At 55.3% G+C, this 26,183-nt stretch overlaps 1 protein-coding gene across 1 annotated transcript in view; it reads left to right on the plus strand.

Moving 5' to 3' along the window:
- The window catches only part of EFCAB6 (EF-hand calcium binding domain 6), a gene marked incomplete at both ends in the record, with an annotated part of 146,412 nt that overhangs the window by 105,445 nt on the left and 14,784 nt on the right, over nucleotides 1–26,183 (plus strand). The window contains 6 exons of the mRNA XM_084254883.1: nucleotides 3,247–3,343; nucleotides 4,284–4,402; nucleotides 7,653–7,847; nucleotides 8,939–9,094; nucleotides 15,904–16,099; nucleotides 18,753–18,944. Coding sequence (XP_084111009.1) covers nucleotides 3,247–3,343; nucleotides 4,284–4,402; nucleotides 7,653–7,847; nucleotides 8,939–9,094; nucleotides 15,904–16,099; nucleotides 18,753–18,944 — 955 coding nt within the window. The remainder of the gene's footprint in view (nucleotides 1–3,246; nucleotides 3,344–4,283; nucleotides 4,403–7,652; nucleotides 7,848–8,938; nucleotides 9,095–15,903; nucleotides 16,100–18,752; nucleotides 18,945–26,183) is intronic.

A 26,183-nucleotide genomic window follows, 5' to 3' on the forward strand; every position in this document is an offset into this window, starting at 1 on the left:
AGCGCAGTCCCAGCAGCCCTCTGGTCTTCAGTGGTCAAGTGCGGACAGATCAGGCTGCTTGACCTTGGATCCCTTCCACCCTGAAGTTCCGTGATTCTGCCAAGTCCGGTAGACAGTTGAGAGAGATGGAACAGAAAAGCAGGTGAGGTTACAGTGCTGGTGGTAGAGGTGTGGGGGTAGCAGCATCCAGGGTTGTGGGGGCGTGAGAAGGGGTGACCTCGGAAGAGTAAATAAACTTAGGAATGAACGGAGAGAGAATGTGGTCGAGGGTGGGGGTGTGGTCTAACCGGCGGCGGCATGAAGCAGAGAAGCCAGCCAGCACCCCTGACTAGGCGATATACTCACCACGTACTGGGGCGGGCAGGTCCCAGTAAAAGAGTGTAGTACCCCACAAGCTGGCATCTGCTTGGAGATGAAATGAAGGAAAGACAGTGAAACGCGCGCGCCCTCATGCCCAGCCGGTCTCGGCGCGCTGCTGAGGAAACGCCAGAGCTGCGGTCTCAAACCGTGGGGGGCCAAGGTTGTGTAATTCACAAAGAAGTGGGGCCTTGAACTGGGCACACAGGTCGGTGGTGCAGGGTGGGCATCCGGGCAGGGACAGCCAGCAGCCCAGTGACTGCTGGGCGCTGGCACGGTCAGTCCCAGGGACTCCCGGGCGCTGCAGGGTAGCGCCTGCGAGCAGCGGGGCTTCCTAAGGGGAGACACCACCGAAAGAGCAGCTGCCTCACTTGTGCGTTGAGCAGTCGCTGGGCCCTGACTCGCTGCCCGGCCCTGAGGCTGAGTGTGGGCGTCTCTCTCCAGGCCTCCCCCGGGCCCGGGCCCCGTCGGCTCTCAGGCGCGCGAGCAGACGAACTCGTGTGTTCTCTGGAAATCCAAGTGCTAAGTGGAAAGAGGCCCCTCAGCCCGCAGAGATCAAAGGGGCCCTCACCTCTGTGGCGTGTGACGTTCAGATGAATCTTTTCCTATTAAAAGTGAAAGTAAAGGGGGAGACAAAGTCTAGTCGTGTGTAACAATGAGAATGGCCGCTGCCGGGCGCCAAGGAGGCCTGGGTGTGAGTCCGGGGCTCCCAGGTGCAGGCTGTGCCATTTGGGGGGTTATTTGGCCTCTCTGACCCCCCAGCCGCCTCTTCGGCTGAGTCATGTGCCTGGAGTCATGTGCCTCCAGTTGCCCGGGGCCGCCCAGAGGCCCAGGTGTCCTGCACGGAGGGTCCCGCCCGCAGCCCTCTGGGAGTTGTCAGCACCTGGGACTTCCGGGGCTGGGGCCACAAATCCCTGCCCTTTCTCAGCCGGTCCCTGCTGGCTGACTCGAGGTCTCTCTCTGCTTAGAAGCAGCTTGTGGACAGAAGCACAGGTGATGTGTTTTCAAAAGTGTGAGGTAGGGCCTGTCGATGTCTTCCACTCCGGCTTTCTGGGGTTCCTCGAGGAGCAGTTCACACGAGGCTCCCCATGGGCCCTGGCTCAGGTCCTTATTCATCTTTGGCAAGATGGCCCGTCACCCCATCTTTGAGCGAAGCTGGTTCTGCGCAGGGGCTGATGCAGCCCTCCGGGAAGCGGTCAGAGCAGCACGGGCGCAGTCAGTTCTGTGGTTTCCCCTCCACCGCTCTGCGCTCACCGCAGGGACGGCGTCTCAGGAGCCGGTCTGGGCCCCGAAATCAGCGACAGCTCCCCTAGCAGGAGGCACCCACAGACAGGGAAGGTGCAAGGGGTTTTACGGCTTTTCCCTCTTGTAGGGTAAGGAAAAATGTCAGGCTTTTCTGCCCTCCCGCCATCAGGCTGGATGATGGATCCCTGCGGTCCTGAACGCATGCCTGATGGCGGCACCTGGAGCAGGGGGTGGGCCTAGGTAGATGGGGTTCACCTGGGCTGAGACTGGGCTTTTAAGGGCGGCGTCACGGGGACGCCAGCAGAAGCCAAAAGAGAAGCCGAAAAGAAGCCTAGAAGCAGCAGAAGCCCAGGGGGAGAGAGAGAAGGTCGGAGAGCCCAGAGTGAAGACCTGCTGGGGGCTGGGAGGCCTGGCAGCCTCCCGGCCCCCCAGCACCCTGCCTGCCATGTGCCTGGCAAATGTAAATAAAAAACCTGCAAAAACCACTGAGGACTCTGACTCCTCCTTGACCCGGTCTGCTGGGTCAGAAAACCTGCCCTGTGGTCAATTCCTGCCCCTGCACCTGTCTCCTGATTGGGTTTCGTGAGTGGGGAACCAGGACACCGAGTCCTCCCGCTCAATCTTCACTGCTCCTCCCCTCCCCGGCCACCCCGAAACCTCCCCCCGCCATGACCCAGCCATAGTCCACTTGTTGCAGGACCGGGAGAGGGCACCCCAGAACCCCCCAACCTGCCCACTCTAAACAGGCTCTGCCACCCGCCGCATCAACACAAAACATCAGAACGTCCTCTAGTGCATGAGACTTTCTATGGGAAGGAACTTTAATGCAATCAGTGTGCAGCACAGAAAAGGGGAAGAATACAATTTTAAAATCAAGCACCCAAAGTTCCCCGTCCCCTCGCGGGTAAATGCCCAGCTGGAGAGGGCCGGCCCAGAGCAAGGCCCGAAAGCTGCCACAGTCTAAAGCACCTCTTGGCAGAAACCATGAAAAAGGGGCAAAAACGGTTCGATCCCCGGCTGCTCCCCGGCCACCGGAGGAGGGTCCCGCATGGCGCGCAGACCTCTCCTGCCGCCCGCTGCTCCCCTCAGCAGTGTCCTTCGGTCCTTCTGCCTGCTCTGCTCCCCGCTCTGGCTCTGGTGGATTCTCTCACCCTCCCGCGCTTCTGACTGTACCCAGTGCTTGTATAAGCAAACAAACAAATAAATAAATAAATAAAACATGCCTCTATTAAAAAAAAAATTCAGTGAATTTAGAAAAATGAGTGACATATATTTAAAAAAAGAAAAAGAAAAAGAAAAAGGGGCAAAAACAGCCAGATAAGTCTGGGAGGAAAGAGCAAAATCAAAATCAAGATCAACGCTGCCATTGTCACCTCCCCACAGTCTCTCTCCGCCTCTGCTTCCCCCAGGCCAAGACCCAGGAGCCAGCACGGCTTCTTCACGTGTCTCTGCCCCTCGTGCCTCCTCAGGCCCTTCTTGCTCTCCCTCCTCCACCTTCCTCCCCCAGGCGCCTCTCCAGCTGCTTCTCCTCCCTGCTCAGCCCCACCCTCCCTTGCATGGGGCGGGAACCTGAACCTCCCCTTGTCTGGGGACCAACCTGTTACACACTCGATTTAAACAGTTTTTTCTTTTTTTTCTCTTAAGATCAAAAAAGAAGGTCACAGATTTGGAACTAGCTTGTGAACAGGCTCATCAGTTTCTTGTCACCAAAGCAAAGCACAGGTGGACAGACTTGTCTAAGGTAAGACGCGAAGGCGCCCTGGGAAGGGGAGGCTCAGCTTCCGGCCGGGCTGGGGCCCCGGGGGCTGCGTGGGAGCCGACTTCGTGTTTCCGTTTGGTATTTTCCTTTATTCTGGGGGGAAAAAAATTTTTTTTTTTTTTTTCAAAATCTCACATACAGGTTCAACTGGTGTTTAGAAAAAGAGGTAATTGTGGGGGTTCCAGGACAGCAATTTATTGCAGGTTTGAGATGAAGGAAAAAATCAAAATGGAAAGGCTGGCGCCCTCGTGTTGGCACAGCCTGCGGGGCGCTGCAGGGAGCCGGCCCTCGCCCAGGCAAGGAGTGGGCTGTCGGCGCTGAGTCCTCCCTGCGGCTGTGGGGCCACTGCAGCCACGGGAGGCAGCCACAGTCCCAGTGGGGCGCTGCTCCCATCAGCGGGGTGTCTGGTGCATTGGCTGCTTGGGCAGGGCACACTGGCCTCCCTCTGAGCAGCGTTTTGCGGGAGGACCACCCATCCCAGGGGACTCACATCATCTTGAACACTGTCGCGGTGCTGTCTCCTTTGCTTGCTCTGCCTCTGTGCCGGCGTGAGGCTCTGTCCTTCCCATGGACAGAAGCTTTGCACGCCCACCCGCCCCGCAGGCCCGGCTCCCCCCTGGGCCGAGGTGCAGAGCCAGCGCGGCCGGAACCCCAGCTGGCACTGGGGCGGGGGGGCGGTGGTACAGCAGGACAGGTGTCCACACGGCGACCAGCCTCTGCCCCAGCTTCAGTCTGGCCTTCGAGCTCTCTCAGCCCCTGCTCCTGGTCCCCCCAGCCCTGGAGAGAGCCAGTCCTCTCCCTGCACCCCCTGCGCCTGTCTCTCTGGCAGCCTGCCCTCCCCCCACCACCACCCCACCCCCCGCAGCGATACTTCCTCCCCCGTGGCCTCCCCACCCCAGCAGCCTCTCCTCTGATGTCGTAGAACTTCATAGAGACCGACCAAGAGGGCCGCGGCATCCTCCGGCGGCGGGACGTCAGGAACGCGCTGTACGGCTTCGATATTCCCCTCACGCCGAGAGAATTCGAGAAGCTCTGGACGAGGTGAGAGCTGTTCAAAGCCCAGCCATCTTGGGGGGCTTGCTGCAGACTGAGCACCCACCTTTCCTCCACACATCGGGGGGCAGGGCCAGCTGGGGTCAGGAACGGCCTGGTGTCCTGTGTCCTGGTTCCGTGACCCCAGAGAGAGCACCCGGGGTAAGCTCCCCACCCCGGGGGGCGAAAGGCCCACGTGAGTGTCCCCAGGAACTTGAAGTTCAAGTCATCCTTTTACTGTTTGAGGCAGCTAGCTCCGCAGACCCCGGGTGCTGGCACGGAAGGAGCAGTCTCCCCCATGCCCAGAGGTGGAAGCGGGGGCACAGCCCATTTGCAGACTACCCAACTCTCGTCAGCTTGGAGTAGGTCCCCGAGGGTCTCCCGAGCTGGAAGTAGCACAGAGCAGCGGTCCCGATGTCCATAAGCCACTCGAGAGCTCACAGCTGTTGCGTCGGCCCCCCATAGCTCCATTCCTGGCACAGATGCCTGCGTTTCGGGGTGCACTGGCGATCTCCCCATTACAGGCCGGTCTTCGAATTACCTGCTTCTTGCTTTGATGTTAGTAGCCACTCGCCTCCCTGGCAGCCCCGGCCCCGGCCCTCAGAGCAGCTCCCAGGCCGGTCCTGTCATCTTTTAATCTGTTCAGTGTGGAAGACTGAGCGTCGGCCGGGTTTAGAATGAGGTGGGCTGTTCTGTGTCTAATTTAGAAAAGCAACTTGCAGGGATTACAAAATCCGGGTATTTTTAGACCCTTCCAACACAGGCTGCCTGAGCTTCCCTTTCCGCTTCCTTCCAGACGGAATGAGCAGCTTCCACCCCATAATTGAGCGGGTGTGGGCAGGGGCCGACCTCCCACTGCGGGGGCCTTTGGGTCTCTGTGATTCCCAAGCCCAGTGGGGGTGTCAGGCACAGGAAGCAGCGCCCAAACATGGGGGTGCAGTGCCCACCTGACAAGGGCTGGAGGAGGGGACGGATGGGCCTCCCCCCACAGTCAGGAGCTCGGCAGATGAGCTCGTGGTGGAGCTTGGCAAGGCAGCTGCTGGGCCAGGCCTGTGTCCCCTCAAGAAGTAGCCGTCCTGCAGTGGGAGAAGGCTGGACTGGGGAGGCCGGACGTGGCAGGGCCTTTGGATGGCGGGTAGGCCCAGTTGGCGCCACGCCCACCCATCTGGCCCAGGCCCTGGTGCGTTGCCCATCCACCCTCCCCATGCCCTGCAAGGGAGGGAAAGCAGCTCGTGGACCTAGGAGAGAGCAGTTTCCGAAGAGGGGCGAGTTGGGGCGTCAGCCGCAGGCGCTGGAAGATGTGAGACAGCTGTAGCAAAGCCAGGGCCTCATTGCTTATGAAAAACAACTTCCAAGGATGAACAGTGCTGAGCACTGCTCCCCAGGGGTGCTCATCCGGTGGGGGGGGTCTGTGCACTGGTCTTTTGGGCACCCTCCTGCAGGGGTGTCCCCCCGGAGCTGCGTTGCTGCATCACTGGATGGCACAAGGGTGGTCACGACTGACGCCGTTCAGCACCCTGGGCTCACCCTGGAAGCTGGAGAAGGGGCTGCCGCCCCTTCCAGGCAGATGGCGGGAAGCCAGCCCCGCCAGCCCTCTGCCGTCCCCGCTGGCCGCTCGGGCCCTGGGCTGCTGCAACCTGGCAGCTCTTCCAGAGCCTCGGGACCAGCCTCGGGAATCGAGATCCACAGCTTCCTCTTGCGGTGGCCCTTTGTTTTGCTTTTGAAATGAAATTCACTGAATAAAATTAGAAAGGCACTTGGGGGTCACAAGTATCACCTTAGAGGGTGTCATAAATGATGGTGACCGCGTCATCACATAGGCAGGGACTCTCCAGCTGGGAGGGCCTGCAGCCGCTGAGGCGAGGGCGCCCAGGCCCGGAGTGGCTGAGGGCCTGGTCAGAGTCTGGAGGCCGGAGCTGGCACCGGACACAAGCTGGCCGCCTGGTGCTGCTTGCACCCACCAGAGGGGAATGTCCTGTCCCCGGGATGGAGGCCGTGCTCAAGCAGGCTGAGGAGGCAAGTGGAAGTCACACACACCCATGCACACGCACACTCAGCAGGGGGGGCTGCCCTGTGGGCCCCAGGGGGGCAGGGAGAGGCAGGGGGCTCCAGAGGCTCCCTGGGCCTCGGGATGGATGGACTGACAGACACAGCCCCGCCACAGGCTCCGATGGCCCAATCCTCTTCCCTCTTGACCTCCACCCGCCACCCCAAGCCCGACACACCAGTTGCGTGGACAGCAAAGATGCTGTCCTCGTTGTTACTCCCCTGGGGCGCCGGGGCCAGAGTGGGGGGCGACTGGGGGTCCCTCGCTCCCTCAGCAGGTGGTCAGTGCGTGAGCCCGCAGGGAAGGTGACGGCATTCACCCTCTGTCAGAGGACGCCCTCAGCACCCCCAGAATCCTCCCCCCAATGTGGCTGAAATGTAGCCACGTCCCGGAACTGACTGCGTCCCGGGAAAATAATTGCAAATGCCATTTTTATCGATACAGAAAAGACCCAGATCCCTCTGTAAAAAGAAATGCTTTTTTCTCTTTAAAGAAAATTGGCAATTTGCCTTAAATTTTTTTTTATTGAAGTAATTCTATTCTATTTGAATAATGTTGGGAGATAAAAACCCTCCATTATGGCTTTTTTAATGAATTATAATTCCGAAAAAATCTTAATAATAGAAAATGACATAAAAGGTTCATAGAATAATTCTTATCTTGTTTTCCTCGCTGGTCTGTCTCGTTGGCTGTGCGTAATTGGCATCTCTTCAAAGAGCAAATGGGGAATTTGAATCAATAGCATTCATTTATTCAAGTTTTAAGACTAAATATGCTTTTTGAAGGACTTTCCCCTAAGTTTTCACATAGTTTCTCTCGTGTAGTTGCTCAATAAAATAGCATCGTTGAGTGATGGGCAGGGTTGATGCGACCTTCCTGTGGTGGTAACAGGATGGCAGTCGCCAGCCCCAGGGCTCCCTCCCCGGGCAGCCAGGCTGACGGGAGGGGAGTTGCAGCGGTTAGGGTGGGGGGTCTCAAACTCTGCTGTGCCCGCGAGTCCTCGGGGGCTGCACTCGACGCTGGGGACAGACCCTGGGGCAGAGTCTCTGCGTGTCTGACTCCCTCTCCCCGGGCCGAAGCCGCAGGGTGGGCTGGGGCTAGGAGGCTCCTCGAAGGTGGTGGAGGTAGTGCAGGCAGGATCCACCCCCTCACTCCCCGCCCCCCGCGCCCCCTCCCGGTGGCTCCTGACCAGACCTCTGTTTGGTTTTGAAGCTATGACACCGAGGGACGGGGCTTCATCACTTACCAAGAGTTCCTGGAGAAGCTGGGCATCAGCTACTCGGAGGACGTCCACCGGCCCAACGGGGAGGGCTATTTCAACTTCATGGGCCACTTCACGAAGCCCCAGCAGATACAGGAAGAGATCAAAGAGCTGCAGCAGAACACCGAGACGGCGGCGCTGGCCAGGTGAGCCTGGCAGACCCCTGGCCCCGAGACGGTGTCCGTCCGCCGTTTGCCCGGCTGCCCGAGTGGTCAAGGGTGCCTGCCCACACTGGCACGCTCACCCTGAAATCGCTGCCCTCCGCTGCTGGCCGCCTGGAAACCAGCGCTGAGCAGGTGGCGCAGGGATTGAAGAGCTGGGAGCCGACGCTAGGGCCTCCCTCTCCCTGTCCGTGGTGCCTGGTGGGTGCCCCCCAACCGCCCTTGCAGTTGCTCACGGGGGTCTCCTGGCCCCTCCACCGGCCCCCGCGATGCAGGGTCAAGGACGTGCCCGTGTTCTGTACTGGTCGGGCGGCTCCCAGCTCTGGCAGGGCCGGCGCGCAGCTGCTGAGGGACCCGGCGCTTCTGCTTTGGGCGCTTGATTGCAATAAACAATCCCAACGAGGCCAACCGGTTACCCCATGACCTGGGGTTGAATCCCGTCTTCACCTGTGGGCGTTCAGACCCTGCGGGGGTGCTTTCGTGCCGTCACTGTCCCCGAGTCTCTGGGTCTCTGATGCAGGTGCAGGTGCCAGCCAGCTCCAGGTGGAGGCCCAGGGGCCCCCGCCCTCCGCAATATCCACTCGCCCCCCCCCACTTCCCTCCTGACTTCTGAGCCGGGGGCCCTTTGTTCCGGGCGTGCTCCAGGAGCTGGCCTCTCCGCAGACGCTCTGAGGCCGCGGGCCAGAGGCCCTTGCCCTGCTGGGAGGGCGGTTCTTCCAGGAGGCCCGTTTGCTCCACTAGACGCGTCCGCCCGACTCCGCAGCAGCCCCTGGCCCAGAGCCGCTGCTCGGCGAGTCTTGGACGGCGTCCTCGCCTCAGTGTCTGTCACCTCGCTGTGCTTTTAAAAGCCAAGGTTGTGATTTCTCGAACGCAGTTTCACTCATGACGATCACAACGAGATGACAATGGTGCAGACTTATCTCTTTTCCGGGGTCCCTTTTAATGTCACCGTGACACAAGGCTCGTGAGCTCTGGGGCGAAGCAGCAGACCATCACGTCAGGAGGCTCGCGGGGCTGCTGGGAAGAAACGCCTTGTCTTCCCGACGGGAGCGTGTCTCGGATGCTTTCTCTTCCAGGGATAAGCTGAAGGACCATTACCAGGACATCAGCCAAGCGCTCAGCAAACTCGACGCGTCCAAGAGCGGCCACACGTCGCTGTCTGGGCTGCAGAAGGCGCTGCAGGCGAGCGGCTGTGCGCTGAAGGAGGAGGAGCTGACCCACCTTCTGAGCAGGTTCGCTCCGCCCAGGTTAACCGCGCTTTTCACAGCGAGGCAGATGCTGCGGCCAGTGGCTGGGCCGCTGCTCGCGGGTCTGTTCCGTCTTGCGACTCTGAAACGACCGCAGCCACCCCTCTGGCCACGTCGCCTGAGGACTCCGGGAGTCGGGTCGCTCTCCCTGTCGTGTCTCAGCTGCGTCGTCCTCGCTTTCTGAGGTTGACTTTCCTTTACTCGAGGCAGTCACGCGCTTTGGCAAGAGTCGAATCATTCTCCAGGATTTATTGTCAAAAATGGGTGCCCCTCGGCCCGGCCGTCCCCTCACATCCCTCCTGGGAGTCAATGACTCCCCTGTCAGCCGCACTCGTGGGGCTCAGCTCCGACTCCTGAGAGATGTGCACCCACAGCCGCTTCTTGAATTTGACTCAGCCTGAGTCTGCTGGCATCCGGCCAGGGAGATGCAGCTCTCGTTCTTTACGCCCATCACATCCCACCAACCGCCCCCACCCCACCACCTCCTGAAACCCACGGGTCCCAGACTGTCCCCAATTTGGCGGAGGTCAAAAAGCACGTTGTGTGGCTGACCAATCACCTTTCCTTCCCTGCTCGATATCTTGTTTTCCCCTGGAGTTAATAATGATCTTACTTCTCTGCCTAATTTCTGTCTGTTCATCACCACTAATTAAAACCAGCTCGCCCCCGAGTGTGAGAGCTGTTTCCAAGGTATTTCGATTTATGAGCTAATCTAGCTTCATCATGAAGCCGGCCATTTTCACGGCCTTCAACTCTCAGAAATTTTCTTGATTTAGTTCATTGAGCTTCTCTCCTATTCTTTCTTTCTGAAACTCCTATTGTTCCTGGATATTGAACAACCATTTCATTGTATTGTCATTATTTCTGACTTCTAAAAAATTTTCAAATACAGGGCCTCCCCGGGGGCGCAGTGGTTGAGCGCTGGGTTGCGAAGCTGCCCGCGGCCTCTGTGGCACCGGTTCGATCCCCTGCTGCTCCCCGGCCACCAGAGGAGGGTCCCGCATGGCGCGCAGACCTCTCCTGCCGCCCGCTGCTCCCCTCAGCAGTGTCCTTCGGTCCTTCTGCCTGCTCTGCTCCCCGCTCTGGCTCTGGTGGATTCTCTCACCCTCCCGCGCTTCTGACTGTACCCAGTGCTTGTATAAACAAAACAAACAAACAAACAAATAAAACATGCCTCTATTAAAAAAAATAATAATTAAAATTAAAAAAAAATTTTCAAATACATTTACAATGTCTTTTCCTTAGGAAGAATCTGGCCTCAATACCATATTTCTTTCCCCATCCCTAATCATCCCTATTCGCCTTCAACCCATCTCTTTTCCTATCAGCCTTTTTAGATTAAAAATTAAAAGTTATATGATAATTTCAATCAGATCATTTTTGTTCCCTATACTCCTCTGCTAACATCCAGGTTGAACCCAATTTAAGAAAATTTGCAACTCTTTCAGTTGAAGAAATATGCTTGGGGGCTTTGAACATGTTTCCCTCTTTGAAAACAGATTTTCTAACAAGGCATCAAATCCTGTAAAACATATTTAGAACATTCATTTTGAAAGTCTATGCCAATTTTTCCACAATTCTTGCTTAAAATCTTGGTCTAAAAACAGGAAATAGATAAGAAAACATCCAAGATTGCATTCTTAAGGTCCTGATGGTTAAGGGACAAGGCTATGGGGCTTCTAAGCTTAACCTATGATGGGCCTTAAGATTCCACTGGCCTTGTGGTTTTAAACCTGTCCTATCTTGATGTCTTTGTTTTTGCTCCACCTTCTGGGAGATTTCCTCAGTTTAGCCCTCAACTTTGTGAGATTTTGGTTTCTGCTATCATACCTGTCATAGTTTTAATTATCAGAGCTCATATTTGTTCTTTAGAATGTTTCTTTTTGATAGCATCCTGTTCTTGTTTCATGGATGCATTATTTCATTTCTCTGAATAAGTTAACGATAGAATTTTTTAAAGTTTTCTTCACCTGAGAAGTCTCTCCTCAGTGTTGCATTTTTTTTTTTCTGCTCGACTCTTTCCTCAAAAATATTCTTACACTAAAAACAGGGTACTAAGAAGCAGGTTAGTAGTTCAGCACATCGGTAGAACTTGCCAACTTTGGTTTGAACTGTAGGGTCATCTGGAAAGTGGTTTCCTTAAAACTTTTCTTTAGAGCTGGTCAGATTTCCCAGGGAATAAATTGCCAAATAGAATAAAGGATGTCCAGTTAAATATAAAATTCAGATAAAGTTTTTTTTTAGTGTAAATATGTGTTATGCACATGCTAAAAATATATTTTTTTTTTTGTTTACCTGAAATTCTTATTTAACTGGATATCCCTGTAGGATTTCCCCCACTAAATCTGGCAACCCAGCCAGAGAAGATTCTCTGGGTCTCCTATTGTTAGCACTCTGAAAGCTGACTGAGAAGAAAACTGGAGATTTAGCAGTTGATGTTTTACTGGAGTTTGGGTTTTGGCTACTCACCGCTCATAAGCTGAAGTGCAGGAGACAAGAGTTGGCGGAAGGAAATCAGGTTTAATCAGGAGCCAGCATGCCAAGGACATGGCCGACCACGCTCCCCAAGCCCTCTCCCTGCACTGGGGAGAAGCAGGGACTTATCTGGGGTAGTATTAGGAAAGGGGAGGTGCTAATGAGACTGCGTCAGGATTTCAGAGAACAGGCAGGGTTTTCCTGGAATTGCATTCACACCCCTTTTTCTTTCAGGTTTGGTCTTGTTTATAATAAGCACCCAAGGCCAGGAGTCCAGCTTTTTTTTCAAGGTGCCCCCCTCTGGGTAGCCCCTTCTTTCTCTGAGTTTTCAATTTGCAGAATCGCTAGGAGACCTGGCTGAAACTCAGCTTGCTAGCTCCTCCCCCAGGCTCCCTGACTTAGCTGGTCTGGGGTCCACCTGGGAGCCTTGCTACAAGGTCCCAGGTGATGCTGTCGCTGCTGGACCAGAGCACCCTGCTCTACCCACAGTCCTGCTGTGCCTTTTTTTTTTTTTTTAAAGATTTATTTATTTATACAAGAACTGGGAGGGTGAAAGGACTCACCAGAGACAGAGTGGGGAGCAGAACCCCCACTGTGTCTTTTTTAAAGCTCCCTTTTCTCTAATTTTAGAAGGGTTTGAAATCCAGACAGAGTTGGACGTGTGTGTTAGACACACTTTATCTAACTGCAAGTCTTATACTCTTGTACTTTTAAACTGAAGCAACTTGGAGTTGATTACTCCTCCTCTGACTGCGTTGGTGTGCCCTTGCTCTCTTGCTTTAGACGCTGGCTGTGCCTGGCTGAATGTTTTGTAACTAAGTGCAAGACTCTTACGTCCTTGTTTTGAAAAATTGAGAATATTAGTACCCCAACATTAAACAAAATTTAGCAGTTGCTCTTGAGATTGCAATGTGCATGAACAGCAGGCGGAGCCCACTTCCAGGTCGCCTTGCCTGACCTCACTCCCGTCCCTGGGGCAGCGCGACCCCACCCCCCCACCCCCCCACCCCCCCACCCCCCCACCCCCCACCCCCCCCCGTCCGTGTGCTGTGATGGCCCACTGCTTTGTTGTTATTACTTTGAGCAACCATCTATTAGATCAACTAGGGATGAGAAACAAAAGATATTATAACATATACATTTAAAAACAAAGCACCCTCCACCACCTCTCCTGCCCCCTTCAGCCTTATCCCCACCCCCCGCCCTTTTCACCTCTGGTTATCCCAGGTTGGGTGTTAGTGTCACTGGTCTATTTTTATGTTTCTTCTCCATTCATCTGCTTTGTTCCCTTACATGCGCATACAAGTGAAGTCATCCAATATTTGTCCCTGTATTTTGAACAAGTTCACGTTGCTTAATCCTCTCAACTCACCCCATTTTGTCAAATTTGAAAAATTTCATCTTTCCTTAGAGCTGCATAGTATTGCGTAGTATTTCTTAGGTTTTGTTTTTTTTTTTAATCCAATGGGTAAGTCAGAAAGGCAAAAGGGGGGTGGGAATGGCTAATTCCCTCTCCCCCAGAAGGGATAAGGCTGTGGTAGGGTCTCTGCCCTGGAAAATCATAGTGGAGAAGGCTCTGGGCCCATTTCACAAGGATTACTGTCCCCGTTCCCTGCCAGGGCCGGGGGCTCATCCTCAGGTCCTAGTTGTGACAACCTGGTAGGATCCCTAAAGCCATGAAAGAAGGGGCAGCCCCTACGACTGGGTCCCCAGGACCCTTTTACTTTCACACTAGTTCACACACAACCCCCATCAGGTTTTCAAGTTAGCACTAAGAATTCTTACCAGCTTCTAGTTCCAAAGAAATATATTTGCTCCAGGAAATCAGATCTTGGCTTTTCTGTATTCTCTTCTCTGTCCAGATACTAGGGTGACATTTTCCCCTCTGCCCTCAGCATCTTACGGGACCGAAGAAAAATCACTGTTTTCCAGCTTGTTTAACTTTTTGCTTATTATGAGACAAAGTGACCTTCCAAGTTCTACACTTGACAGGCTCCCCTCCTTTCTGTCACTTTCCCTCCCTGTTCCTGCCTCATCCCATCTTCTGTCAGCTTCTATTTTACTTTAGAAAAGGTGGTTAAATTCAACCTTCTGTCCTGCAGCCGAAACCACATCTTCCCTTCTTGGTTCATAAGTTGATTCAAAAACTCACAAGCCATTAGACAGCGTTTCATAATCACGGCTCTGTAAACATCGTTGAGTGTCTAGGTCATGAATTCCTTCTCCGGGGCACCGTCCCCAAACTTCTGTGTCACAGGCAGGCCCCCGGGGGCACTCATGCATCTCTTCTAAGGCATACGGGGAAAGTGGGTCTTTGCTGTGTGCCATTTCTGGGGCCCTAAAGGGTGATTGTGTTAACTGTTGTCACTCTTTAGATCCCGGGGCATGCACAGGGGAAGTTCAACATGGCCAATCTTCAGCTTTCCTCAGCCTTCTCTCCCACTTTCTGTCTGTCCAGTTTCCTCCCTGGTACCCTCCAACCTGTCCCTGCATTCCCCTGCCCTATCTCTGCCACCCCCAAGTGGCTGTCCACCCTGGCTGTCCCCACTAGTCTCTTGGGCCGGACACCCTGTTTCCTGTGTCCCACATCTTTTTGTTTCTTCATTTACATTCTTTTTTTTTGCTGGAGCACTTCCTGAAGTAATTTCCTAAGAAAGGATGAATGGGCAGTACATCTTCTGACTTCTTTGTCGGAAATATTTTTTATTCTCCCTCATGCAGATCACAAAGCTTGTCTGGGCAGAGAGTCCTGGGGAGAAATCACTTCCCCTTCGAATTTTGAAGACAGTGCTCATTTGTACTCAAGCTATGAGAAGCCTGATGCTCCGTAGACAGAGAAAGAGGACCGTTTCATCCTCACATGCCTATATGTTCTCTTCTTCCTTAAACACTCGGTCTATTTCCAGCTGAATAAGAATTCATATGCATTCAAAGAATAAATCACAGGAAAATAGCACCAGATAAATAATTAACCAAATGATTATAAGAGAGTCTTATTAAAACATAGTCTTGATACTTATACACACACCAACAAAAGGACTATGGAATTTCTGCAGTCCACCTTTCAATGGGGGCGATCAACTTTTTTATGAATTGAAGCCTTAATAAGGATCCATTGCTCAGTTGCTTGTTTCTTCTCAAAGACCTCTTGATGATAAACATCTCTGTTATTTGTAATTATATGTAGATTATTCTTTTCTAGATCCAAAATAGACTTTTCTAAATAATACTGAGATTAGCATATGCATTTGATTTTATTACTAAATTTTAATACCAAGTTGGCAATTTATCCTGCTGATGAAATAGAGTTGATTACCCTTTTCCTCCACCATGTGAGACGCCGTCGGGGCCCCTGGAAGGCTGCTCTGCAGCTGCGGGTTGGAAAAGCGCAGTTCTGGCTGGTTTCCTTTAGCAGTAGATAATGTGAGTCACTGGAAACTTCTCTCTCTGGCGTAGCCACATTCTAGACCATTCCCCTGTGTGGGCAGCTGTGCCCAGCCTGCCCAAGCAGCAGCAGAAGGGGCAGGTGGTCAAGAGCCCGTGTCCCCAGCGGGTTGGAGTTATGGCCACGTGAACGTTGAGTGCGATTCAACTTTATTTTAGATTATTTTACATCTTTAGCAGATATGCTCCCTGTTCTCCTGAAACTTTTGGGTTTCATCTCACAATCTGTTCTCTCTTCTGTGTTGGAGTCGAGGGCAGGAAGGCGCCTCTGTTTCCACATGGGTGTCCTTGTGCAGACGCACACTCAGATGGAATTTTTATTTGAGAAAATACTGAGCTATTCAGGCTTCATAAAATCTGCTGAGAGCTTCCAGCTAGAAGACTCAGTTTCAACTGATCTTGATGAAGAATTTGACATAAATTTTACTCAGTTCTTCTTTTCCCCTTTGCTGCATCTGGCACATCCCCCTCCTTCTCAGCTTCCTCTGCTGTTTCTCGGTCCAGGCTCTCATTAGCCAAGGTCTCCATGACCACAGTCCCCTCGGCCCACCCCGCGCCCTTGCTCGAGACCATGTCTGTGCACCGTCAGGCCCAGCTTCCTGTGGTGACGTCCTGCAGGTGGCCCGGCTCTGCCAGCTGCCACGACCTGTGTCCTCGCTTCTCGCCCTTACCTTGTTTTCTCAGATGAGGTGTGCCCCCGTCTGATAGCATAACCGATGGGTCCGTGCCCACGTACAGGCCAGCAAGCAGTGTCTTACCACCAGGCATCTTCCCCACACTGCTCTCTGCTCAGCAACTGTTTGTTGAATGAATAAGTGACAAGGTGGTGTATCTGTATTACTACTAATATATCCTTTTCTTTCTTTTGGGACAAGTTGGGGAATCAGTTGGCATAATGATTGCATCAACTACCTTGACTTCCTACAAGCAGTGGAGAATAGCAAGCCAGCAAAACCTCAGCCAGAAACAAAGGAAGAGCAGGCACTGGTTGATTTTTCGACACTGAACCCAGAGGAAGTTCTGAAGCATGTCCAGGAGGTTGTCGCCGCCTCCGAACTGGCCTTGGCCGCGGTACGGCAGCCCGACAGGGCTTTTATCATGAAAACTGAAATTCTGACTCTCATGTCAATTCATGAAAACGGCCCTCCGGTCCCCCTTCACCCCTGTCCGCTCTCCTTGGGATGGGGGGCAGGAGCTGGGCTGACTGGGTCACGATCAGATCAGGAATCTCCAAGTTTGGCTATAGAAACCTCTCACCACTGTACCCTGGGGCGTGTTCTCTGAGTGGAAAGTGCTCGGATGTTTAGCAGATGCTGGATCTGGGGTGAAGTGGAGGGTTTCAGGAGAGAGGGCAGAGGACAGACCCCAGGTGAGAGCAGGCTGGCCCCCCGGGACACTGGTCATGGAGGGAATGTTGTGAGGTGGCCTTGGAGAGGTTGTTCGGGCAAGGCTGTGGCGCAGACTCGTGGGGAAGCCAGGAGCCAGGGGAGGGCGTCAGAAGGGCCCTGGCACGAGGCGTGCAGCGGCCCTGCGTGGGCCTTGGGGAGCAGTGTTTTGGTTGGCCGTGCCCCTGGCAAGGAAGCGGGGTCCCCCGCTGCCCCACAAATGTGCTTCCCCTGCAGCAACAGCAACAGTAAGGAGGGCAGGGCTTGCTCTTAGCAGGACCACCGATCCGGAGCCACCAGGCAGCTCTGGGTGCATAGAGGGCACGGCTGCCGTGGGGTGACCTGTGGAGCTGCGACCGTGCCGGCTGAGTGCCCGGTGGGAGAGAATCCTCGGGTAGGGCCAGCTGCAGGGACGCTGGAGAAAGGCAGGTGCGGCCCAGCCAGCTTGGAACACCGTGGCATGCCAGTGAACGTGGCCTTCATCCGGGAGAGCAGATGCTTTCCCAGTCTCGGAGTTCTCCGTGAAGATTGACCATTTGAGTGCTATCTCTTGATGATCGTTAGAGAAAAATTAGTTTGAACTATTTTTTTTAAAATGAGTGTGTCCTGTGTCACCGCGACGCCTTTCACTCCAGTGCCCCACCCCGAGATGGCCTGCGCGGGGGTCACCCGCCAGGGCCCAGGCCAGGGTCCAGGCGCGCTAGATCTTTGCGTTTTTCATGTTAATTGATGAAACCTCCCGATTTCTAAATATCAGTGCGTATTTTCAGAATTTTTGCAAAAAAAGTGAGAATAACAGAAAACCTATTAGACAAAAAAACCCAAATTGCCAAAGGGCATCGCCCCGTCTGACTTGAAGTGACCCCACAGAACAGCTCTAGGGATGTTGCTCAAACAGGTCCATGGAGCCTTTGGGAGGAGCCAAGGAGAAGCACCTCTCAGGCCCCGGGGTTCTTAGCGAGACAGTGAGGTTCTCTGGCCAATAGGGCGGCAGGTGTCCCGAGGGAAGAGGGCCCGAGACCTGGGCGGCCGTGGGTGAGGTTCGAGGACTCGCACCTTTCTGCCTCTCCCCGAGAAAGACCCCCAACGCCTCGGGGGCCTGAAATGTCCGGACAGCCCCTTCTGCTCGGGTGGCGTTTGATCTGGGTCTTAAGCCTTTTCACCTCTGACGCTGAGGCCCCCTGTGGACTGGCAGGACAGGGAGGCCCCAGGAGCCAGGGCCACGCAGGGCCCCGCTGCCTGCCTGCCAGAGCCGGGTGCGGGGGCCCCATCAGACCACCCTCCGCCCACACCGGGCGCCTGGCAGGGGCGTCTCGGGCGGCTGTGGGAGAGCCTGCTACGTGGGACTCATGGCGCCCCAGAAGCTGAGCTCGGGGCCGAGGCCGCCATCAGGCCATGCGGCCAGAGGCCTCCCCCGGCCGCGGTGGTGATGCCGCGGTGCCGCTGGCCGCCTCCAGATTCACAACAACAGAGACTTGTCAGGTTGATGTGGGCACGCGCACCCCGGCCTGATGGGCCCTGAGGAGAATGAGCCGTAACGGGGATGTGATGTGGGGTCTGCAAACACATTAAAATCTTACTTAAAAAAAAAGGATCTTAACCTACCACTCGATACAGATTTTCTAGTGCAATAAAAATGAATGATTTTGTTTCGACAGATGGGAAAAAATGTGCTTTCTTTTTATAGCATATTTTTGCACTTTTCCAGTTTGACTACCATGCTGCTGGCTCGGTGCTGCCCCCAGCGCCTCCGGCACAGGCTCCGGCAGAGCCCGAGGTCTGGCCCCAAGGTCCGGCTGGGGGCTGGAAAACATCGGAGCCTGGGGGCGGGTGGGTGGTACAGGGTGGCCCCTTGACAACCCCTCCTGGCCGCTTTGCAACCTGACTTCTGCCTTGAGACCCCGCCGCCCAGTTTGGGGGGCTGCTCAGCCTCCTGTTACAGGAGACTTAGTGCCAGGGGGTGGGGCAAGGGGATCCAGGTGGACAGTCCTGGCAAGAGGCTTCCCCTGGGAGCCTGATGCTCTTGGGACGGGCTTCTTGGACCTAGGGTGGGGCTCCCCTTCCAGGCTGGGGGCTGAGGTTCCTCTTCCTCCTGATACCCAAGTAGCGGTGAAGAAAGCGAACTTCCCTCCTGACCGGTAAGCCCCGTCCTGTGCCTGCCCCGTCGCGCACCAGCGGTGTGTCGTGTAGTATTTTAGTGTCTAGTCATTCAGAATTTGCAGGGACCAGCAGGTACTTGATTTCATTTGCATTCGTTTGCATTTCAGAAGCAATGTGGACGAAAGTATTTCTGAAATATTCACTTGACAGTAGCTTCTGCCCTTTTTTTTTTTTTTTAGACATTTTTGGCCTTGGATAAAGAGGACACTGGCTTTGTCAAGGCTTCAGATTTTGGACAAGTTCTTAAAGATTTCTGTTACAAGCTCACAGATAACCAGTATCATTATTTTCTGAGACGACTGAGACTTCATCTAAACTCCCATATAAACTGGAAGTATTTTCTCCAGAACCTCAACGATTTCCACGAAGAGGTAAGGGTATCTGTAGCCGTAAGCACCTCTTCTGGTAAGTGGGCTATAACTTGTCTTTGCGAATTGGGCGATGGATTAAAACCTTGTCAGAGGGGCTGGCAGTCTCACGGCGTCGGCTCGTGCCAGCTGAAAGGTTGCTCTAAGCCTTGCAGAGGGTATCTGAGGGTGAAGGTGTGTCCTTCCCTGCCAGTTTTTCTCTCCAAAGAAGTTTGGGAGCTTGCTTTGACCTGATTAGTTTTGAGTTCTCAGGAATCTGAGATCCCTGCAGATGATCTGGGGTCCAGGGAAGTGAAGCTGCGAGTTTGAAGTGAGGAAACTGGGGCCCACTGGGGAGACATTTGTGGGGCTCCACTGCGCACCAGGCCCCGGGCTGTGAGCCGGCCAAGCCCGGGGTGGAGGTGGAGGTGCAGAGAGTGGGCTGAACACGGGCACCTGGGCAGGAGGAAAGGACCAGGGAAGCCAGGAGGGCCTCCTGGAGGAGGGTGTGCCCCGCCTGACCCCGGGGCCTCGTTCCTTCCCAGGACTGTTTCTCTGGCTACGCAAGTGGTTTATTCCCACGTTGTGTCCCAGTGTCTCCTTGTAACTGGCCAACATCGTTTGGAACAGTTCCCACCGGTGTCCACCAGCACCACTGTCTCCGCCCCAGTCCGCACCGAGTGAGAACACGCCAGGGCCGCGGCCCCTTCTCCTGCCAAGCAGCGGCTTGCCCTGGGCCGCCCTTCACTGCCCCCGGAGCTGGCACTCAGGCCACTTCTAACTGCATAGGGTTCGTGTAATGAGCATCTGCGTCCCTAAGGCCTTGAACACGTCCCTGGCATAAGCGCTCGGCAGTGAGGTTACTAGAGCAAGGAGTAGGCAGGTGTATAAGGCATGAGCAAGTGACGTCCCCCCTGCAGCGGGACGGGCGTGTCCACTGGAAGACGCGCCTTGCTTTGCTTACGCGCTCATGGCCCACGGGTGCTGGGTCGCCTCGAGGCTTCGCTCTCGCGAGTGATGCTGCCGTGGGCTTGGACTCAAGCACGTGGCCTTCCTCACTGCACTGGACAGCCCTGCCTGCGCAGCTCGTGCCCCGCCTGTGCTCTAAGCATTGAACCGCACCGTCACCCACAGTCTCCCAGACTGGCCACGGCGTCTGCATCGCTCCTTCCATCCCCTCGCGGCTCAGCACTTCAGCTTTCCCCAGATTTTGCTACCGCAGAGGACACTTTATAAGCACAGCTTCCTTCACACCTGGGGGCAGGTGGCAGGAAGTGGGGGGATCTTTCATCTGTTTATCTGCTCTCAGGTGGGGAGGTGGCAGCAGCGGCAGACCCGCAGGCCCTGCGCCCCTTGCCACAGGCGTCAGCCCCCCTTCTCTGAGCCAAAGGACAATCGTTGCAAGCCGGGAGCAGACATGGGGTCGCTTCCTTGGGAGCAGCTGGCCTGGGAAGCCTCTGTCCAAGAGCCGGGACTGTTCATCACGACAGTTTCTAAAATGTGGGCCTGGGCAGGCATGTTTATAGACGGGAAGAGAACGTGGCAAGCCCTAGCTCAGACAGTGACTGCGTGGTCCCCCGGCTCGTCAGACGTGATCCGGGTCATCCTCCCCCTCCAAGGGATGCGCTGGGGGGCGGGGAAGTCACCATGATGTAACTCAGACGGCTGGGGCCCGCCGGACTCCGAGTCTCTTCCTGGAGCGGGGAAGCGGGGACTGAAGCCGCCGTCGGTCGGGCCTGGAGGAGGCCGAAGCGCAGTGTGAAGAGGACGCCTGCTCAGAGCCCGCTGGGCCGCTCCTCGCGCCCCGGGGCTGGAGGTCATGGGGCTCTTCCCAGCAGGTGCCGCCTCGTGTTCAGCAGCTGGGGGTGGCTGCGCCTTGGTCTGTGTCCCGCCTGCTCCTCCTGCTGCGCACCCCGAGGTCCCTGTGTCTCAGCAGGCAGAGCTCCGGGCTCCCCCCACCCCCGGCTCAGCCCGGGGCACCTCACCATGCCTGCCCGCCACACTGGGTGTGAGGAGGACCAGGCCAGGTGGTGCAGAGCCCCAGGGCCCACAGAAGACGGAGGTGCAGGTTGGTGGCAGGAGCTAGTTTGGTGCCCCTGGGCCCGCACCCCTAATCTGGGGTGGAGAGGAGGGCCCGAGGTGTAGAGGAAGATGACAGCCTCCACTGCAGAGCAGCCGTGGACCTGCTGAAGAAGGAAGGAAGGAAAGAGAGACAGAGGACGGGCTCCGTGCGACGGCCCTCAGAGCTTTTCCCGAAGATTCTCCCAAGCTGGGTGAAAGCGTTTTCTGAATTCCCGTCCTCCGCAAGTACCTCTCATCCTGGGAAAAATACTTTCTATTCAAAGTGCTATGTGTAAAATATAGAGTATCCTCTTGTTTTTAGAAAATCATTCCTGTTTAACGTTTCTTTTAAGTCCTAAAGTGCAATTTCAGTACCTTCCATGAATATAAAAATAACGCTCAGAGCAGAAATAGAATTTTTAAAAGACCTAGCAGAAACCCATATAAAGTCTTCCTGCTTTATCACCATGGAAATAATGGAATTTTTAAACAAAACACATCCTTATTCAATACCGAGTAATTATTCTGCCGCTCCGAGTGGGGGGCCGGGACCCTCCCGACTTGCGTTTGCGGCACATGCGCTCCGGAGCCGCGCCGCGAGGGTGCGCGTTCCTTTCAGGTCCTAGTTTCCCGCCAAAGAAGACTGGGCAGAGCACATCCAGATGTCTGTTATCTTTTGTGAACGTCCTGTTTATCTTTGTCACCAACAGCGGTAGTTCAATTTATCTTCGTTTTTATTGTAAATAGAAAGGGCTCCATGTATTTTTAATAAACGTGATAAAGAACGGGGGAGTTTCCTTTTCAGGAACGAGCCCCAAGGTTGTTGGGGATGACTTCAGGCAGTTACGAAGCCACATCATGGCTGTTGTCTGCCGTTGCTCCTGGGGTGGAAAAGCGAGGCCCTCTCGATAGCAGTCAGCAATGTTTAAACAGCACCCCTGAATTTCACTCCCCCGCCAATGAATCATCTGTTGCCTTCACCCCCCACCTCGTCCCCCCACTGCCGCCGCGGCAGGCTGGGAGAGGGTCACTCGGGCCAACGCAGATTTGCAGGGGGTCCTCAGTGACGGACTGGGGCCAGAGGGCCGCTGGCCTGGTGGTGCTGGAGCTGGGAGAAGGCGCGTCCTCCACCCCAGCCCCAAAAATCAGCAGCAGCGAGGACCAGGCCGCAAGCACCGGCGCCCCTCCCCCATCTGGGCCTCAGCAAGCCTCAGGTCATGGACTTGAAGCCTGACCTGACTGCGGCCTTTCCAAGGGAAGTTCTGGAATCTTCAGATTTGCCCAGAAAGAAGCCTCGCATGGTAAGAGATCCCTGGTCCAGGCAGCGCAAACCTGAGCTGTGCGTGGAAGCTGGTGCAAGGCCCTCGCTCCTGCCCACAGCTGCCCGCGTCTCTGACGCTGGCCCACCCACCCAGGGCCCTGGCCCTCCTGGGAGACAACCGCCCTCGGGTGGGCCTGTGGGGTAGGGTGGTGCCATCTCCATGCGCCCAGAGCTTCCAGTTAACTTTCATCTGGATTTTTTAATGTTTTATCTTCTTCTTTTTTTTTTTTTGACAGGCAGTTTTGCTGCTGTTGTTATTTTTAGATTTCATTTATTCACTGTAAATACAAATGAAGATACAGTACAATTAATTTCTTTGCTAATCAAAATATTTGATCAAATGAAGCAATTTTTCAATTCTTGGAAGTAATTATACTGTTCTTTAAAAGGAGGTGGAGGAATTCTTTACCGAGTATTTCTAATTAGGAGTCCTTGCTACCTGCTGTGTTCTTAAGAATTCTGTATGAAGTTTCAGGGTTTTTTTTTCCTCCTGTGAGGAATCATGGGAAAAACTATATAATTGTCTCCCTGAGTATTCAGAACAAACTTAGCCGATGAATCATGCAGTCTGATTAGCTAATTATAACCTTCGTAATAGTTAAATTAACATACAGACATATTTCTAATCTGACAGCTGGAATGGACTGAACCGGGCTGCCCAACCCCAGCCAGGTGACCACCCAGACACCACAGGAGTGTCACTGAGCCCCTTTACGATGCATCCACCGTCAAGGGGTCTGATGCCAAAAAGCCACCCACACCCAGGGGCCTGGCTGGCTGTCTGAGCTCACCCCCTTTATTGATCAGGAAGTCAGGGCTGTCTCGGCCTGAAGGCCCCCCACAAACACCTGGACAACTGCCTCGATCTGGTGGCCGGCCTGTGGGGTGTCTGGGTGCAGCCCAGGGCGTTACCTGGCCACGGGGTTCTCCCCCCCACCCCCCGCAGAGGTCAGGCAGTCACATCCAGTCTTGTGAAGAAAAACCACTTTTATTGGCAAATCAACAGGCAAGGAGGTAGGAGATAAACTCAAATCTGCCTCCACAGTTAAGAAAGGGAATGAGGTTCTACAGGTTTGAGGGACTCCGGTCGAGAACAAAAGAGTTAAATTTTATTGGCTGAAAAGCAGCGTGGACTTGACTGAAGTCCACTGGCCAGTCACGGGCAGAAACGTTTGCTGTGACTTCACATGGAGACCCAACGCCCAGGGGTGGCGGGACTTGCTGGAGGCCGCCAGCCCGGAGGTGATGGGGCAGGGGGAGCCGGCTCCGGGCCCCCAAGGCCTGCCCCTGTCCCCCAGCGGCTGGCTGGAAGCACAGTTTCAGAGTATCCAGTGCACAGCATCTGAAAGCTCCCCCAAAAGGGAGGTGCCCTTCTAGGCCCCTGACGGTTGGGTCCTGCGCGCCGGGGGCATCGCTGCTCTGATATATTTTGCCAACATCATGATGCCGTCACAAAGGGATGTTCTCTGGCAACAGTGAATGGTGGTCGACCCCTGGAGGGACGACTGTTCCTTATGACCTGCGCTACGTGCGGTTCCGGGGTGTGTGGGGGTGTGTCTGTAAAAAGTAACGGGAACAGGGCCCTCCCCGGTGGCGCAGGCGGTTGAGCACAGTGCTGTGAAGCTGTCCGCAGCCTCTGCAGCACCGGTTGGATCCCTGCCGGCCTCGGAGAAACCCACATGGCGCGCAGACCTCTCCTGTCTCGCCCGCTGCTCCCCTCAGCAGTGTGTTTCGTCAGTCTGCCTGTTCTGTTCCCCGCTCTGTCTCTGGTGAATCCTCTCATCCTCCCGCGCATCTGGCCTGTACCCCAGCTCTTGTATAAATAAAAAAATCTTAAAAAAAAAAAAGTAATAGGAACAGCGTTGCCTACAGTTGTCAGGTTCGAGGCTGCAGGGGGCACTGGGTATGCAGGTCCAGGGGGTCTTGCTGGGGACCACGGCGCGGACAGCAGGGGCCCCGCTCCTCACCCACAGCCGTCCGGCCTTCCCGAGTCTCCTTAGATGGGAAGCGTACCTCTCCTGGAGAGTGGCATTTGCCTCTGAAGACAGTGGTGTCTGTTCTCATTAGGAGAAGCATTTCTTCAAGTTACAGAAAAGCTCTGTTTTTTCCGTTCAGATGCGGTGGTCACGTGAACAGCGCCAGGGACACAGAAGCGCCAGACCAGGAGCCATCTGCTCCTCCCTGGCACCCGCTGCCGCTGGGAGTGGGGCTGGAGGGGGCTGAGCGCGCTGCGGAGCGCGGGCGGGAACCAGGACTCGGCGCCTGGCAGGTTCCGAGCCAGATGCCTCGCGAGGAGCCAGCGGCGCTGCCCCCCAGAGCCAGGGTTCCCTGGGTGGCGAGGGTGAGTTTCGAGGAGGTGCATCCCGGGCCACCTGGGCACTGAGGCAGTGGCGGCCGTGCCCACGGGTGCGGCTACTGGAGCCCTCGGGTTTGCTGCCCCGTTGGTGTCCATGTGACTGGGGCCCTGGGGTCGTCATTTCTGCAGCAGGAAAGCAGGTCTCTGACCAGCAGCGCGAGCACCTTCCCTGGCGGCCGTGGCCACCCTCGCTGTTCTGTGCCTCCTCCGCGAGCGCCCTGTGTCCACCCCTCCACCTCCCGCTGCTCTCCTGGCCCCGGGGAGCGTGGGGAAGCCCCTCCAGGCCTGTGGGCTGAGTCTGCAGGCAGCCCGTGGGAACCCCAAGACTTCACCGGCGTCAGCTTGTTGCCTCGGAACCCCATCATCTCCCACCCCAGCTTTCCATCCCCTGGAAGTCCTGCGTGCCCAGGTCAGCCCCACACACGCTCCCGTGCAGGCCTCCGCTCCCCTGCAGATGGGCCCTGTGTCGCTCCCTCCCACGAGGCTGCACCCCAATGTGTGGGGTATGAGTCAGATGGAGGATCCTGGCGCCTCTTCTCCCCCTTCCAGCCTTGACCGTGTCCAGCATCCCGCCAGCTTGGTCTCTGGAAAGAGCCGAGTCCTGTTTTGTTCTCTGTCTCTGCATCCTGACCAGGGTGGCTTGGGGAGTAGCTTGGGGCTCTGGTTTTCATGTGTCACAACAGGCCTGTGGGGTGACGACTCCCCCTCTCACGCCCGGTGGGAGCAGGTCCCAGCTCCGGGCCTGTCCCGGGCCCGCCTGAGCTGAGAGCAGCAGACGACGGCCTCGACCCTGGCGTCTCCCTGCCGCCAGCCTGCCCACACCTCACGGCGGTCCGCACACACCTGTTTCTCGGTCAGCTTTCAGGTCAGTGTGTCTAGCGGTTCCTCCAAATGCCCACTGAGATTCTTACCAGGGTTTTGTTAAATCTGTGGTTTGAAAGAGATGTTGACGTCTGTTGATAGGCCACCTTGCGCTCAGGTAAGGAGTCCACTCGTTCTTGAAGGATTCTGGTGCTTGGGAGAGACCCTGTGTGGTCCCGGGGGGGGGGGGGGGAGTCTCGGCAGGATGCGGGCGTCCCTGGCGGCTTCCGGAAGACATTTCAGTGTCTTTGCATTGCTGTCTGCACCGTGAATTGGTTTTCTTCGCAAGCCTCTTCCCTGTCCTGTGTTGCTGCCGGGGTGACAGAAGCCAGCTGTGGTGCCGCGTGTCCCTTTCTGTGTTCAGGAGTAATTTGACTAACGGAAAATTGTCTGTTCCTTAGAAGTTAAATACAGCTTGCCCTTTAATCATCGAGTTTCACACCTCTCCAGGGGTAGAGGTAGATCTTTTAACAGCGATTCTTTCGTGGTTCCCCGCCTACTCAGGCTTCTTGTAAACTTTATTTAAATTTAGTTACCTGTGTATTTTCTAGAAAACGTTCGGCCTCCTCTGGAGGTTAAAGCATATGACCCTCAGTTCACATGTAGCCCTTCATTGGAATTCTCCCGTATCTGTTGTCAAAATAGCAGTGTTGCCAGCATGTGC

This window comes from Talpa europaea (assembly GCF_964194135.1).
Source record: "Talpa europaea genome assembly, chromosome: 15".
Classification (NCBI taxonomy): domain Eukaryota; kingdom Metazoa; phylum Chordata; class Mammalia; order Eulipotyphla; family Talpidae; genus Talpa; species Talpa europaea.